The sequence below is a fragment of the Stomoxys calcitrans genome, chromosome 5 (genome assembly GCF_963082655.1).
Source record: "Stomoxys calcitrans chromosome 5, idStoCalc2.1, whole genome shotgun sequence".
Taxonomy (NCBI): domain Eukaryota; kingdom Metazoa; phylum Arthropoda; class Insecta; order Diptera; family Muscidae; genus Stomoxys; species Stomoxys calcitrans.
This window is the reverse complement of record NC_081556.1, coordinates 4,094,163-4,108,497: the sequence shown is the minus strand read 5'-3', so window position 1 is coordinate 4,108,497 and position 14,335 is coordinate 4,094,163. Positions and strand designations below refer to the sequence as shown.

At 37.4% G+C, this 14,335-nt stretch overlaps 1 protein-coding gene across 10 annotated transcripts in view; it reads right to left on the bottom strand.

Annotated features, from left to right (window-relative positions):
• LOC106096281 (protein kinase C, brain isozyme) overlaps positions 1-14,335 on the bottom strand; it is a 189,763-nt gene that overhangs the window by 94,950 nt on the left and 80,478 nt on the right. For 7 of the 10 annotated variants that reach the window (XM_059370406.1, XM_059370410.1, XM_059370409.1 and 4 more), the window contains one exon: positions 7,203-7,229. The exons of the other annotated variants lie outside the window; for them this stretch is intronic. In XM_059370406.1, coding sequence (XP_059226389.1) covers positions 7,203-7,229 — 27 coding nt within the window. The remainder of the gene's footprint in view (positions 1-7,202; positions 7,230-14,335) is intronic. 10 annotated transcript variants of the gene reach the window in all.

Sequence of the window (14,335 nt, the reverse complement as noted above, 5' to 3'; positions counted from 1 at the left end):
TCATCAATGGAAACGTATAACCTTATACCCTACAGCAGTACAGTGATATTGGATATCATATTTTGGGTTAGTTTTATTTAACCAAAAATTTTTTTACAGAAATTTTCTATGAACGTTTTGCGAAAAAAAAATTTTTATCAACACCTTATTTTGTCAAAATTTTATTATGTCTGCGCTTTCTTTTTTCGATCTTATAACTTATTGTGATCCCATTGCAGTATACTGTCCGGCTATAGACCATTTTGTTTAATGCCTTTCTATTCAAAGAGAAGCATAGCAAAAAACATATAAAAATAAGCAAAAGTGTGGTGTTGCTAAACACATTTGACTGGCTAACTGTATCGTGATTTGTGGTTCGCCTTGAACTCCCTTCAGCGGACTTTGTCAAATGGGTGAATGGTACTCTTCATACCAACTAAAATGGTGTAGGTGGTTGTGAAGCATACATTTGAATTTGAACATATTATGAATACATTCTTTTTATAATGTTTACACAAAAGTTTGTATAATACAAATTTTATAAAAACTGTTGCCCAAAAATTTGTCATGAGTTTTGTTGAAGATTTTTAAAAAAATTTGATAATATTTTTTTAATTTTGTTGCAATACTTGTGCAAAATTTCATTAAAATCGGTTCAGATTTGGATATAGCTCCCATATATATCTTCCATGCGATATGGCCTTATAAGGCTATAAAAGCCACACTTTTGGCTTGATCTTTATAAAATTTACTGTGAGTTGTTTTATTGGACGTCTTGGTACGAGTGCTATATCTTATCAAAGTCCGTCCAGATTTAGATGCATGTAGCCTCTGAGGGGATTCTAGGGAATGAGAGGGCGGACGAGTGCGCCAGGAGGGACGGACCAGTCATCGGTCTTGCCTACGTGTCATTTATTGAGCTACTGAACACAGTAGATGGGATGGCCAGGGTGGCGAGGTGGGACTCGGTGGATGGTTGCCGGACTTCAATAGCGCTATGGCCAGTCATCGACCAGAGGAGAACGAGGGAGTTGCTGGCGTTTCATAAGAGGTCGATGAGTACCTTGACATGGGTCATCACCGGACACAGTGCCATAGGCCACATGGCGGCACGCATGGGCAACTCCTACACCCCACGCTCGGATTCTCCACTCCCACTGTCTTTCTTTTATTGATGTGTAACCTCTAGTTAGAGGTCTTACATCTTCTTTATCTTCCTTTTCTCTCTCTAGGGTACCACAATGGGCCAAACTGGCCTTTGAGTGAATTCACCTTTGGTGGGCAAACCCATTCAACATAACCTAACCTAGCCCTTATATACATTAGCACAGAAAAGTCTACATACTCCACTTAGAAAATGCGTTAGACAAAACGAAATTTTTATGCAAAAAACTTTTTCCCCCAAATATCGCATGTTGCTAAAATTTTTCACCATGGTTACCCTTCCTTATCGCATGTTGCTAAAATTCTTCACCATGGTAACCCTTCCTTTCTGGTTTTGTTTGAATTTGATCGATTTTTTTACCTTGTCGGGTTTTTTCAGTAAAGTTTCGTGTTTTTTTTCCAAAAATTTTGTATAAAATTGGGTTTCTTTAATTTTTGTATTATTTTTTTAATTTCTATATTTATTTATAATGTTTGTATTTTTTTTTTAAATTTTTTTTTATTTTTTTTTTAATTTTGTCTGTTAAAATTTTGTCGTTTTTTTTTTAATTTTATGTAAAATTTTTTTATATTTAATTTTTGTATTTATTTTTAATGTTTGTATTGTTTTTTATTTTTTTTTTGAATTTTTGACTAACAATTGTTTTAATTTCTTTTTTAATTTTTTTTATTTATTTTTATTATTTTTTTTAAATTTTGTTTTACAGATTTTTTTTTTTAATTTTATATTATTTTTTTTTTTATTTTATAATTTTAATAATTTAAGTTTCATAAAGGCCACCGTAGCGCAGAGGTTAGCATGACTGCCTGGGTTCCAATCTTGGCGAGACAATCAGAAAGTTTTTCAGCGGTGGTTTTCCCCTCCTAATGCTGGCAACGTTTGTGAGGTATTATGCCATGTAAAACTTCTCTCCAAAGAGGTGTTGCGCTGCGGTAAGCCGCTCGGACTCGGCTATAAAAAGGACGACCCTTATCATTGAGCTTAAGCTTGAATCGGACTGCACAAATTGATATGTGAGAAGTTTGCCCCTGTTCCTTAGTGTTCATGAGCAAAATTTGCATTTGGAAGTTTCATAAATAATTTCAGTGACATCTTGTTTTCTTTGACTTTTCCGACATTATAGGTTCGTCCAATAGTTTTTTGGCGTAAAGTAGGACATCACCAAAATGAAAATTTTGTCCACCAAAATGAAAATTTTATTTTCGTAGTTAGGTTAGGTTAGGTTAAAAAGAGGGTGTGGATATTAATCCGCTCCATGCCACTATGGACATACACCTAAGCCAGCAATAGTCTTGTTGTTCTCTCTAAATATTAAAAAAAGTTACCTCGAAGAAGAAAATCTAAGTTAGAAATTCCATTATACTTACAAAATCCTTAATTGTTTTTAATACAACTCCCCTAAGTTGGTTCATATCTGGTATTGTGTCCCCACCTAAGTACCGGTGTATTTTTGCCGCGAAAACCGGGCAATAACGTAGGGCGTAGGGCGTTATGGCGCGGCGCCAAAACGCTGCGAATTGTGTCATCCTCAGAGATGGCGTTAATCTCCTTCTTACACTGCACGATTGTTGGTGACCTTACAGTCCTGGTTGTTAGTGCCCTGATGGCTAGTTTACTGTCCGTACAGAAGTTCACACTCAACGTCCTCGCTTTAGCACTTAACCACCTCACACATTCCGTGATCGCCTGGATCTCCGCCTCTAGGCGTATTATGGTTCGTGGTTTATTTATTAATAATCTTTATCTTTCGTTATTTGAGTTTTATAAGAAATTTTCTTAGAAATTTTACCGAAACAATGTTTGTCCAATTTTTTTTGGTGTAGGATGAGTCCTCGCCATCATGCTGAATCCAAAATCCCATGGTATCATACAAAGTACGCGAGTATGCTTTTCTTATCAGACTACAACTAATTGCACCCCAAATTATTCAATACCTAATGCCTTCTTTAATGTACTGAAATAAAAAGTCGTCTTAGCCTATCGTTAATCTTTGCCTTTCTTGGTTTTTCTTGATTTTTTCTCTTTCCCACTCTATACACCAAACAAACTTGTGCCAATGATGTATATCGTTGTACTTCCTGCATATGCCCATTTTTTGAGCGATGATTTGAATACAGCCTTTGGTTTGCCAAAGTGTAAGTGAGAGCAGGCGACTAGTGAAATTACTTTCACACACAAACAATTTCTTTGTTATTTTACAATGTTGTTGCGGTTTTTTTTATTTCGTTGCTCTTACTGTCCGCCAGCGTCATCATCAATGTCGATGACGATGACTATGACGAGGAAGGCGAATGCAAAGACATTGTCATTTCTTGCTATCACAAGAAGACGACGACGATGTTGATGATGATGATGATGTGGAATCTTAGTTGAAGGACTTACTGTGAAGTGATTGATTGACAAAGTAAGTTTACATTTTTTTTTTCGGTTGTTATTTCCACTTGAGTTTTGTTTTTCCGTTCGAGTGGTATTGTGATTCAATCTCAATTACTGGCAGTTGGCATTAAATGAGTATCAGAAAATGAACCAAAGCTCTGGGCGTCTACATGGTAGAGGCAATTCCTTGCTTTGGCTAAGTCAACAAAAGTTACGATGCCATCGTTAATCTTAAATATCATGGTAGAAAGAGAGAAAATGAATCGTAAAGGGTTACAGAAGGCAATGTTTGAGTGACTTATTAACCGAATATTTTTGTTATGATTAATGACGATGAGCCAGAGCTTTATTTTATCACAAACTTCCATGGCGGGAAACTAATGTTATCACTAGAGTGCGGATTTTTATGCAAAATCGAAAATTTGGCATCTATTATTCACTATCTATAATTTTTTGTTTTGTTTTTATTTTCAGATGATACAGCTCTCTAAATTTCATGGTGGTAAGTCTTTAATTTTTAACATTTTTATACTCACCAATGAAAGACGGAATCATATTTCTTTATCTTTTCATATGGAAAACAACAAAATATCGATTTTCGACCCTATAAAGTGTATCTACTCTTGATCCTCGTAAGATTCTAAGACCATCTACCCATGTCCGTCCGTCTGTTGAAATCACTACTACTGTCTTTCAAATGACGATAATGAGCTGAAACTTTGAAGAGATTTTTTTGTTATACCCTATACCACTACTGTGGTACAGGGTATTATACAAAAACTTAGTGAATTTGTTTGTAACACCCAAAAGGAAGAGAGATAGACCCATTGATAAGAATACCGATCGACTCGGAATCACTTTCTGATTCGATTTAGCTATGTCCGTCTATCTGTTTGTCCGTCCGTCTGTCTGTCCGTCGTCCATATTAATATGTGTACAAAGTACTGGCCGCGATTTTCATCCGATCGTCTTAAGATTTGGTACGGGTACGTTTTTCGGCCTAGAGACGAAGCCTATTGAAATTGGAAAAAATCGCTTCAGATTTGTATATAGCTCCCATATATATGTTCGTCCGATTTTCAGTAATAATGCAATAAAATGGTCATTTGTAAACCGGTTCTCTCGAAATTTGGCAGGATGGATTTTTAGGACTCTCGACATTACTGGTGAATTTTATGGAAATCGGTTAAGATTTTGATATAGCTCTCATATATATATATATCGCCCGATTTTCACTCCTCGAGCCACAGCAAGCGCATTTATTGACCATTCTTCCCAAAACTTCGTACAATGTTTTGTTCGACGACTGTCACAGTATGTGAGAAGTTTGCTCTAAATCGGTTCAGTTTTCGGTATGGCTCCCATATATATGTTCGTCCGATATGGAGAAATATTGCAAGAAAGTGCTCAGTTTTAAATTGATTCTTTCGAAATTTTGCAGAAAGGATTTTCTTATGACTCGATATTACTTGTGAATTTCATAGAATCGGCCCAGATTTAGTTATAGCTGTCATATATGTATATCGACTGATTTTCACCCCAAGAGCTACTGCATGCGCATTGTTTGACCAAACTTGCCAAAATTTTGCACAACGCTTTCCTCAACGACTAGCACATTATCTGAGAAGTTTGCTCGAAATCGGTTCAGAATTAGATATAGCTCCTATATATATGTTCGTTAGATTTTGGGCAATTTGCAATAATGTTGTCATTTGTCAACCGTAGATATTACAGTTTGAACATATTTGCTCACCGAGGTCCATCAAAATTGGTTCAGAATTGGTTATAGCTCCCACATTGTAATAATAGGGTAGGTGTGGGGTACCGTCGGCACCGCCCGACTTTTGTCCTTCCTTACTGGTTTTTCATAGACTTGTTTAGATTGAAGTTATCGGACTATATCTTGATATGGCCCCTATATAGACCGCTCTTTCGATTTTTACCGGATTTTGTTGAAATTTGGCATAGGGAGATGTGTTTGACCCTTCGATATCAGTACCGAGTATATATATGGGTGAGAGTTTTAGAAGCATTCACTAAGCGTCTTAATAAAACTGAGAGCAATGCGCCTTTTATTATTAAAAGCCCTCAAAAAGAGTATTGGCTTGCCAGAGAAGGTCGATGGCTTAGGCAAATTATGCACATGCAAAGATAAAATAGGCCTTGTCCTCAAGAATCGAACCGGGTATCTTCGTCAAAAGTCCTTGTTGGCCAGTCGTGAGTCGACTAGTAGAGCCTGGCGCAGCCGCTCCACCAGTCGGGGTCTCAGTAGCAGACTGATACCACCACTGCAGCTGTTGGGTCTCTGGAGTATATTCTAAGCCTACTCCTGGACTCTAAACCTGCCGCTCCACTGGAAACAGACGCAGACTACCAATTGCTTAGTGGCTAACACTATAGAAACTGTCCTTTAGTGACTTACATTTTATTTTCCTTAAATAACTACCTATTGCAAGTTGCAGAATATTCTTGCCTAGGTCTATGTTAGGTTAGCTTGAAAAGAGGGTGCAGATATTAATTTGCCCCATGCCACTATAGACAGACACTTAAGCCAGTAATCGGCTTGCTCGAAAAAGAAATTCTAAGTAAGGAATTCTGTGCTGTTAACAAAATCCTTAATTGTTTTCCATGCCACGTCCCTAAGTTGGTTCATGTCTGGTATTCTGCCCCCACCTAAGTGCCTAAGTGGTCAAGGTCTAAGTATTGATGAATTGACCGCCTTTATATAAAACCGGTTTTCGAACTATTCGAAAAATGAGCCGGTTTAAGTTTTGAGATTTTGAAAATACCGGTCAACCCGGTTTGTTTTTGTATAACTAAAACCTTTAAACATTTTATAATCAAACCTTTAGATGAAGTCAATAGTCGATCTTAAAGCTAAATTTAAATCAAATTTACTTTAAAATATTTTTTTTTAATTTTTAAGAAAACATTTTGATGAAATTTTTCTTAAACAAATTTTTTCAAGAGATCGATACATTTTTTTAAGGCAAAATTTAGAGAAAGTTGTTAGAATGACCCATTTGAATTAAATTTTCTATTTCGATAAATTTTTATAAAAAGTTTTCCGCAATAAAAGTAGTATTTAACGCAAAATATGGTTAGAATTGGACAATAAGTAAGAAATCGGTTACTTTTGACAATAAACTGATCAAAAACCCGAAATAGCGCTTTCAAAGAAACCGATTGGTATATTTAGCCCAAAAAACCGAAAACACGGTTTTCAAAAACCATACTGATCACCCTAGGTCTAAGTATGATATAATTTTCTGATTATGTATGAGATATGTTTCCCTTGTATGTGATACATTTTTATTATAAGTTGTTTTATTGAAAAAGCCCTTTGGTGGAATACCTCATAATTGCAATGACAGGGAAATCAATATTTTCCCAGTTTCCCTTTTGTACTTTTTTTTTGTGTATATCGAAACTATCATCCTTGAAGATAGACATGTTTTTCTGTCTGTATTTCCAGCCTAATGGATAGGTCTTTGTTATTATAGCATACTTTTAGGATGAGTCAGCAACAATGGCTTCCACAATCCTTATGACAAATACTTGTGTCTTGATCCAGAAAGAAAACAAAAAAGCACAACTTTGCAATTTTGCATGAACTGATATAAATAATTAATAAAAATAATCAATTAGATTAAATAACAACCAGCTAAGGGAAAATACCTACATCCACTGGTATCCATATTGGTAGCCACTGTCCCATAGTTTAAGAAGAAAGAGAGAGATAGAAAAAAGAAAGAAAACATCAAAGAAAAAGGAAAATTATAAATAACTGCAGCAACAAAGGACCACGTTATTTTTTTTTTCTTTCATGATAGGGATTCCAATGTGGAGTGGTGAACGACCTACCGATCGTCTAATAGGGCTAAGGGGAAGGCTTTAATAAAATATTCAGTAGCTTCTTCAATAACCATTAACCAGGCATAGTAAAAACAACTAATGTGTGTATCAGTGGGCCCCGAAGCGCTAATGAATGTTGGAATAAATGCGTCGAAGGAGTTTATCGCAGGGGTTTCGGTGTGAGTTTGATGATGGTAGATGGCTTATTTCATTAGCACTATAAATATTAATAAAATATATGCCATTCATTTGGCCACCACACTGACACACAAATACTTACTCATGGGACCACTAAGCAAACCACAATGTAAAAATGTAGCCTAAAATGGCGTTTTAGCGTTGAAACGACAACATTTCCCAATAAAATGACAACAAAGCTGTATGCCAAAAGCATTAACCCCAAATGAGCATGATGAAGGAAAATGGACCAAGTACTACAGACACAAAAGCAAGCACAGAAGAAAATAAAGAACATTTCTAATAAATAGCCAGCCGCAAGAAGAAGTGAGACCTTGCAAACGTACATACAAAAAATATGGAATTGAATTCATTGCCCCCTTATGTAGGCAATAAATAAGGGTGTTTAGTTTTTTCTTTTATCTCAATATTTTAGCTTAGCATACTTTTAGGCTTGATTTTTATTTTTAAAAGGTAATACATATCAACGAATTACTGCCAAATAACCAAATTTCCCCAACAGGTCATGAATTTAGTATGACGCCAACATTTTCGAAATCACTCTTCATGGCTTTGAAGGGGCACATTCTGTTAGCCATTGTTTTTCGGTGTTTAGCTTAGCCTACGGACGAATGTGTTGTTAACAGCGCCATGGATTTAATTCACCAAAGTCTCTGTGCAGTTGTTAGCCATTTTCCTATAACGTGATCCAATTTACATAGGAACTATGAAATGCTTTTGACACTAAAGCCTACAACAAAGAAGCGTGCCTAAGGACTAAGCATCTGTCAACTTTTTTTTTATGATTTTTTTAAGCGGTTTTTGTGAATGTTTCCCCGGCGATGCCAACTTGGTTGGGTTGGTATAGCCAGCCAGCCAGTCATGCTTCCATGGCTAGTGACAGCTCAAGGCAATAAACAATTTATATGAACAAAAACCGAATTCAAGAAGAAGAAGAAAAAGAATAGAGTATCCAGCAACATGGGGAAAAATGGCAAAGGAAAAAAAAAAACAACAGCGAATGCCAAAAACAATTAAAAGCACTTCAACAAGCTCAATAGGGTTTTCTTTATTTTTTGTCAAAATGGTACAGAGGGAGGAGGCCAGGCCAGGGTTATGGCTTGAACACTTCCCATCAATGCCAGATGACTACATGTTGCTTCTGGTCACCGACTGACTCATGATGCCTTCGACTACTACTGCTACAATACAGAATTTTGCTTCCGCTCCATTTTTTTCAGCTTGCAGCTTCCAGAATTGTGGTTTTTATTTAAAAGCGTTTCGTGGTAAACGTGGCTGGATACATTTCTGGGATGTATTGCTGCAGCTATTTTTTTTTTTTTTTTGCTTGGGGAGGCTTAAGAATTAATCTGAGCTATTGGGCAACACAACCAGGATGTGTTGCCCAAGCTGTGCGGATGTATTTTATTCTTTCATATCGTAGAGAATTCATTCATGATGGGTTTATCAGTAAAAAAAAAGTGAAGCCTTATGGTACTGCTGGTGATTGAAAGCAGTTTGAGCATATTTTTTAACCAAAGTTTGATATAAGTGACAAAATTAAGGAAAATTCAATGTCTACAAATATTTCGTCTTCTTAAAATTTTCATGAATCTAGAGTGTTGAGGCTTCAAACAGTTGACATGCTGATACATTTGGTTTATTGAAGTAAATTTTCTGATTTGGCTGGTACCAGCCACTTGTTTGATATAGCTGGTATAAGCCAGTTGTACCTTTATGCTGGTACCAGCCACTTGCCTTTTTTTTTTGTTAAGGTAGCATAAGGCGCCCGGATTGCCAAAGCGGAAGTCGTGGGTTTGATTCCCACCAGAGGCCTTGGTCTATTGCTACTGTGGTGCCACAACGGTCTTAATACTCTCTAAGTGAGTCTGTAAAGGACTGCCACTCTTACCTCACCTAATGTAGCGAAATCTGCAGCTGTTTTCCACCCTATTATTTGTTGCGGCCAATCGACTTTGGATATTTCCAAGTGACTGACTTTCAGATAGCTTTTCGTATTCAAAAGTGCTTATATGCGAAGGAGACTAAAGTGCAGTTTATGGAGAAAAACGGCGAAAAATAAAATTTTTTTGTTTAGCTTCCTTTGCTTTGAAGCCTAGAGCCTGGGTGACTCCAACCCTCTCAATCTCAATCAGCGGAATTGAGCGTCTCAGTAAGAGGCCGGGCGGCACCGGCTCTTCCACAAATGCTGAGTGCCTATGATGCTCGATATGACAAGGCGAGTCATTGGCGTCTTTCAATAACCAATGGCCACCATGTTCCCGAGGCGATCGGTCCTTTGGACCAGAATGAGATTGCTCATCTACAGTAGCTTGATGAGGATCGCCACCTCCAAATAAAAAAGTGGCTACAACAACAACATAGTCTCTTCTTCTTCGATATCCTCACAGCTTCTGCAAAAGTCGTTGCTAGCAACCTTCAGTCTGTCAGCATGCTGTCCGATTAGACAGTGACCCGTCATGACGGACACAATGACTGAGACGTCTGTTCTAGCCAGTGACAGCAAAGTAGTAGACCTCTTCAAGTCTAGATTAGGCCACCTAGTTTTAGAATGCTCACAGCCCCCTCTTTGTGACCATGTTTTTTGTAACATAAAAACAAAAAATTGGTATTAAAATTTTGGCTCAAGTGTACGAAGGGGCCGCTCCACCTCTTAAGCCCGTCAAATGAATATATAGACCAATCACGCCAATATGGGACTCAAATTAATGGCATTTGAGAGTAGTAAATGAATCTGGTATCGGATGTATTTACCGACCATGGCAATATGGGGGTCATGAGTATGATATCCAGGGCCAAGTGTCTGTCAAGGTTCATCCACTCACAACTGGATTTATTTACAGACCTTCACAACATGGGGCACAAATAAAAGTTATTTCACAATAGCCCACGAATCTTAAATCTATTTTCAGGGGCAAGTTATGCAAAATTTGCCCATGAACATTCCTCTAGGAAAAAGGTGCAAACTTCTCACATATCAATGAGTGCAGTCCGATTTAAGTTTTAAGCTCAATGATAAGGGGCCTCCTTTTCATAGCCGGCGTGTCCCAGTGCGACATCTCTTTGGAGAGAAGTTTAACATGGCAAATTTTTTATTATGGTCTCGCAAGGATTCGAACCCAGGCGTTCAGCGTCATAGGCGGACATGCTAACCTCTGCGTAACGGTGGCCTCCAAAGCTAGGCGCTTGAAATTTTGCACGAATACTTCTTATTAGTGTAGGTCGGTTGGAAGTGTAAATGGGCCATATCAGTCCATAACATGATATAGATGCCATATCGATCATGGGTCTTGACTTCTTGAGCATCTAGAGGGCGCAATTCTTATCCGAGTTGGCTGAAATTTTGCAGTTGGTGTTTTGGTAGCACTTCCAACAATTGTGCTAAGTATGGTTCAAATCTGTTCATAACCTGGTATAGTTGCCATATAAACCCATCTTGGATATTGATTTCTTGAGCCACTAGAGGGCGCAATTCTTATCCAATTTGGCTGAAATTTTTAATGAAGTATTTTGTTATGACTTCCAAAATCTTTGCTAAGCATGGTTAAAGTCGGTTGATAACCTGATATAGCTGCCATATAAACTGCATCTTGGGTCTTGACTTCTTAAGCCACTAGAGGGCGCAATTCTCTTCCGATTTGGCTGAAATTTTGAGTGAAGTTTTTTGTTATGACTTCCAACATCTTTACTAAGCATGGTTCAAATCAGTTTACAACCTGGTATAGTTGCCATATAAACCGATCTTGGGTCTTGACTTCTTGAGCCACTAGAGGGCGCAATTCTTATCCTATTTGGCTGAAACTTTGCATGAAGTTTTTTGTTATGACTTCCAACAACTTTGATAAATATGGTTCAAATTGGGTCATAATCTGATATAGCTGCCATATAAACCGATCTGGGATCTTGACTTCTTAAGCCATTAGAGGGCGCTATTCTCATTCGATTTTGCTGAAATTGAGTACAACGGCTGTTACCAAGACCTTCAACATATGTATCCAATATGGTATTAATCGATCTATAACCTGATACTGCTCCCATATAAACCGATGTCCCGATTATGCTTCTTAAGCCCCTGCAAGGTGCAATTCTTATCCAAATGGACTGAAATATTACCCAATGACTTTACTTATGGTCCGAGTCGGACTAACTTGATATATCTTCAAAAGCATAGCAATTCTTGTCCATTATTCTTTGTTTGCCTAAAAAGAGATACCGCGCTAAGAACTCGACAAATGCGATCCATGATGGTGGGTATATGAGATTCGGCTTGGTCGAACTTAGCACGCTTGTTTTTTACTCCTTTTTTTTTGTTCTCTCACACTGTGCGACTTATCCCCTGGGTTGATCATAGTATCATCCCAGTCTCAATAGTAAAGTCTGAGGATCTTGTTACCCGTTAGCTGAGTCGATGTCTTCCCTTACGAGTCTCTTTATCGTCGAATAGGGAATTGTTACGGGAAGTAGGAGGGTTTATAAACCATGGTATATTTTTCAAACTGCCTGTCTCACCACTGATACATTCGATATTGAAAATTCTGGACAACAATGTTTTTAAAATTAAATTCGATATTCAACATTTTCTTTGTTTATCCGATTTTATTCTTTATACAGTACGGACATACGAAAATTGCAAGGTTATATCCTTGCCTTCTTAAACTATTGGTCACTGCTTTCTTCTAGAAGTAATGCTGCTAACACCTAATTCGTCCTAAATGCTTCAATTTGCATAGCTTCCTGACCATATATGTGGGGATGCAGTCAGGCCTGGAGCTCATTTGCAAATTAGAACAATTTCCATAATGAAAAGTCACAATTCAACATTAGTGCAGATGACAATGATATAATGAGAGTCGTTAGTAATCCTTCAACTCATTATTGTCCGGGGTTAAAATAGCCCCCAACTGCCTAGGGCATTCAGTCGTACAAAAAGCCACTAAATGTTCAAGGAGAAAAGGCCAAAGAAACACATGCTGAAGAACACTACAAACACGCCCACTATACATACAATGAATGCCATGAGTCTGTAGATATTTGCGTGTGTGGGTTTATGTTGTATTAGAGAAGAAGATAAGAGGAATATGATTTGTGTGTATGAGAGAGTGTGTGTTTGCTTGCCTAGATACGTATCTGTTGATGTAATCGGTAAACCTCAAGGACTTTGAACCGACACTAATGACAGCCGTCGTGGTTATTGTGGTATGTAACTGAAGCAGCAGCAGCAGCATCTTCCATTTTCCGCTCCCACTGTGCTTAGTAGACAGTCAGCGAATGAATGACTGGCTAGGCTAATGTCTAAACAAACACAATGGGGGGTCGGGGGAGACAAAGAGAGCCAGAGAGAGAGAGAGAGGGTGAGAGTGAGAGTGAGAGAGAGGAAGTTACATCAAAGGCTAATAACACACAATCATTAGATGTTTGCCCAGGCAATGCCTTTTGCGGATAAACGTTGCCAATGATGCTTGATATGAGTTCCAATCAAATCAAAGGGAAACCAATCGCATCAAATCGAAGGCAATACCAATAATCACAACAAGATTTGGAAATAATTGAAATGATGATACGAATACAAAATTAGCATTAAGGTGCCTTCTCATTTGGCATTTCATGGATCTCGGGTGTATCCTTTGTTTTGATTGCGAAATGATCTGATAATACTGCAAATCCTGGGATTTCCCCACATGCACAGCCACCTAGGGCTTCTCTGACATAACTGACAAAATGGAAATAAAGTCATATAAAGACCAGCAATGATGAAACCCATCATGCATGCCATGAAATACAATTTCGTAAACCAAAGAAAGTTCTTACAATTTCATACTCTTGAAATCGCTTTTCTATGATAGTCGTAAGGCGTTATATACCATTTAAATGATTTTTGTTATCTTTTATATGAGTATAAAATGAAATAAGAATTTTTAAAAATATTTTATATAATATTTATTAATTTCATTTGTTTTTGTGAATTTAATTGTTGTGCAGAAAATTTCTTTCTGCTGTTGTAGCTTTTTTGTGTTTTCCCCATTTCAATTTTTTTCATCTCTCGTTTCAATGCCACTCTAACCTTTTGTGTCATAACTTGTTTGGTTGCATAATAAAATTGAATATTAAATGAGAAATAAACAAATTTTCTTTTTTTTTTCATATTTTATTACTCTCGTATCCCCCAAGGATATCCGTATGGCAAGCTTGTGTTGCTTGTCAAAGCCAACAACGAGCTGAGTAAAATCTAGGCAGGGGTAGGCCAAGAGTTGGGATAGTATAAAGAAAAATAGTAGACCATATAAAAACTAAAACATATAATTTCCCATATGTATTAAGTGATTTCAATGTGTTGTTGTGGCTTAATTACTTTTGTTTATTTTTTTTTTTGCATTAGCTTCTGTTCCCTATGCTCATAAACACCAACGTTCCAATTTTTTCTCTGACTAAGCCACTAAACATTGCCTAATCTCTCAGGAGGCAGGCAGGGTGGAAGGGTAGTATGCAGGGTGTGAGTTTCTTTTCCCAGAAGTTTGACCTAACTGGTAATTTAGTTTCCCTTGTCATTTATTAATCCCACCAAGGGCATATGGGTGTATGGAGTAGCATTTGCCAAGTTTTTATGGTCCATAGGCTGGACATAGGCCTGTTGGCTGTTCGATGGCATTAACCAATCAAAGAAATACGAGTAGTACAATCATCATGAGTTGAAGTTTGCCTTGGGAGTATCATTACCGTGGACATGATTTGTCATTAATATGCACTTACGAAGTATTCATTGGC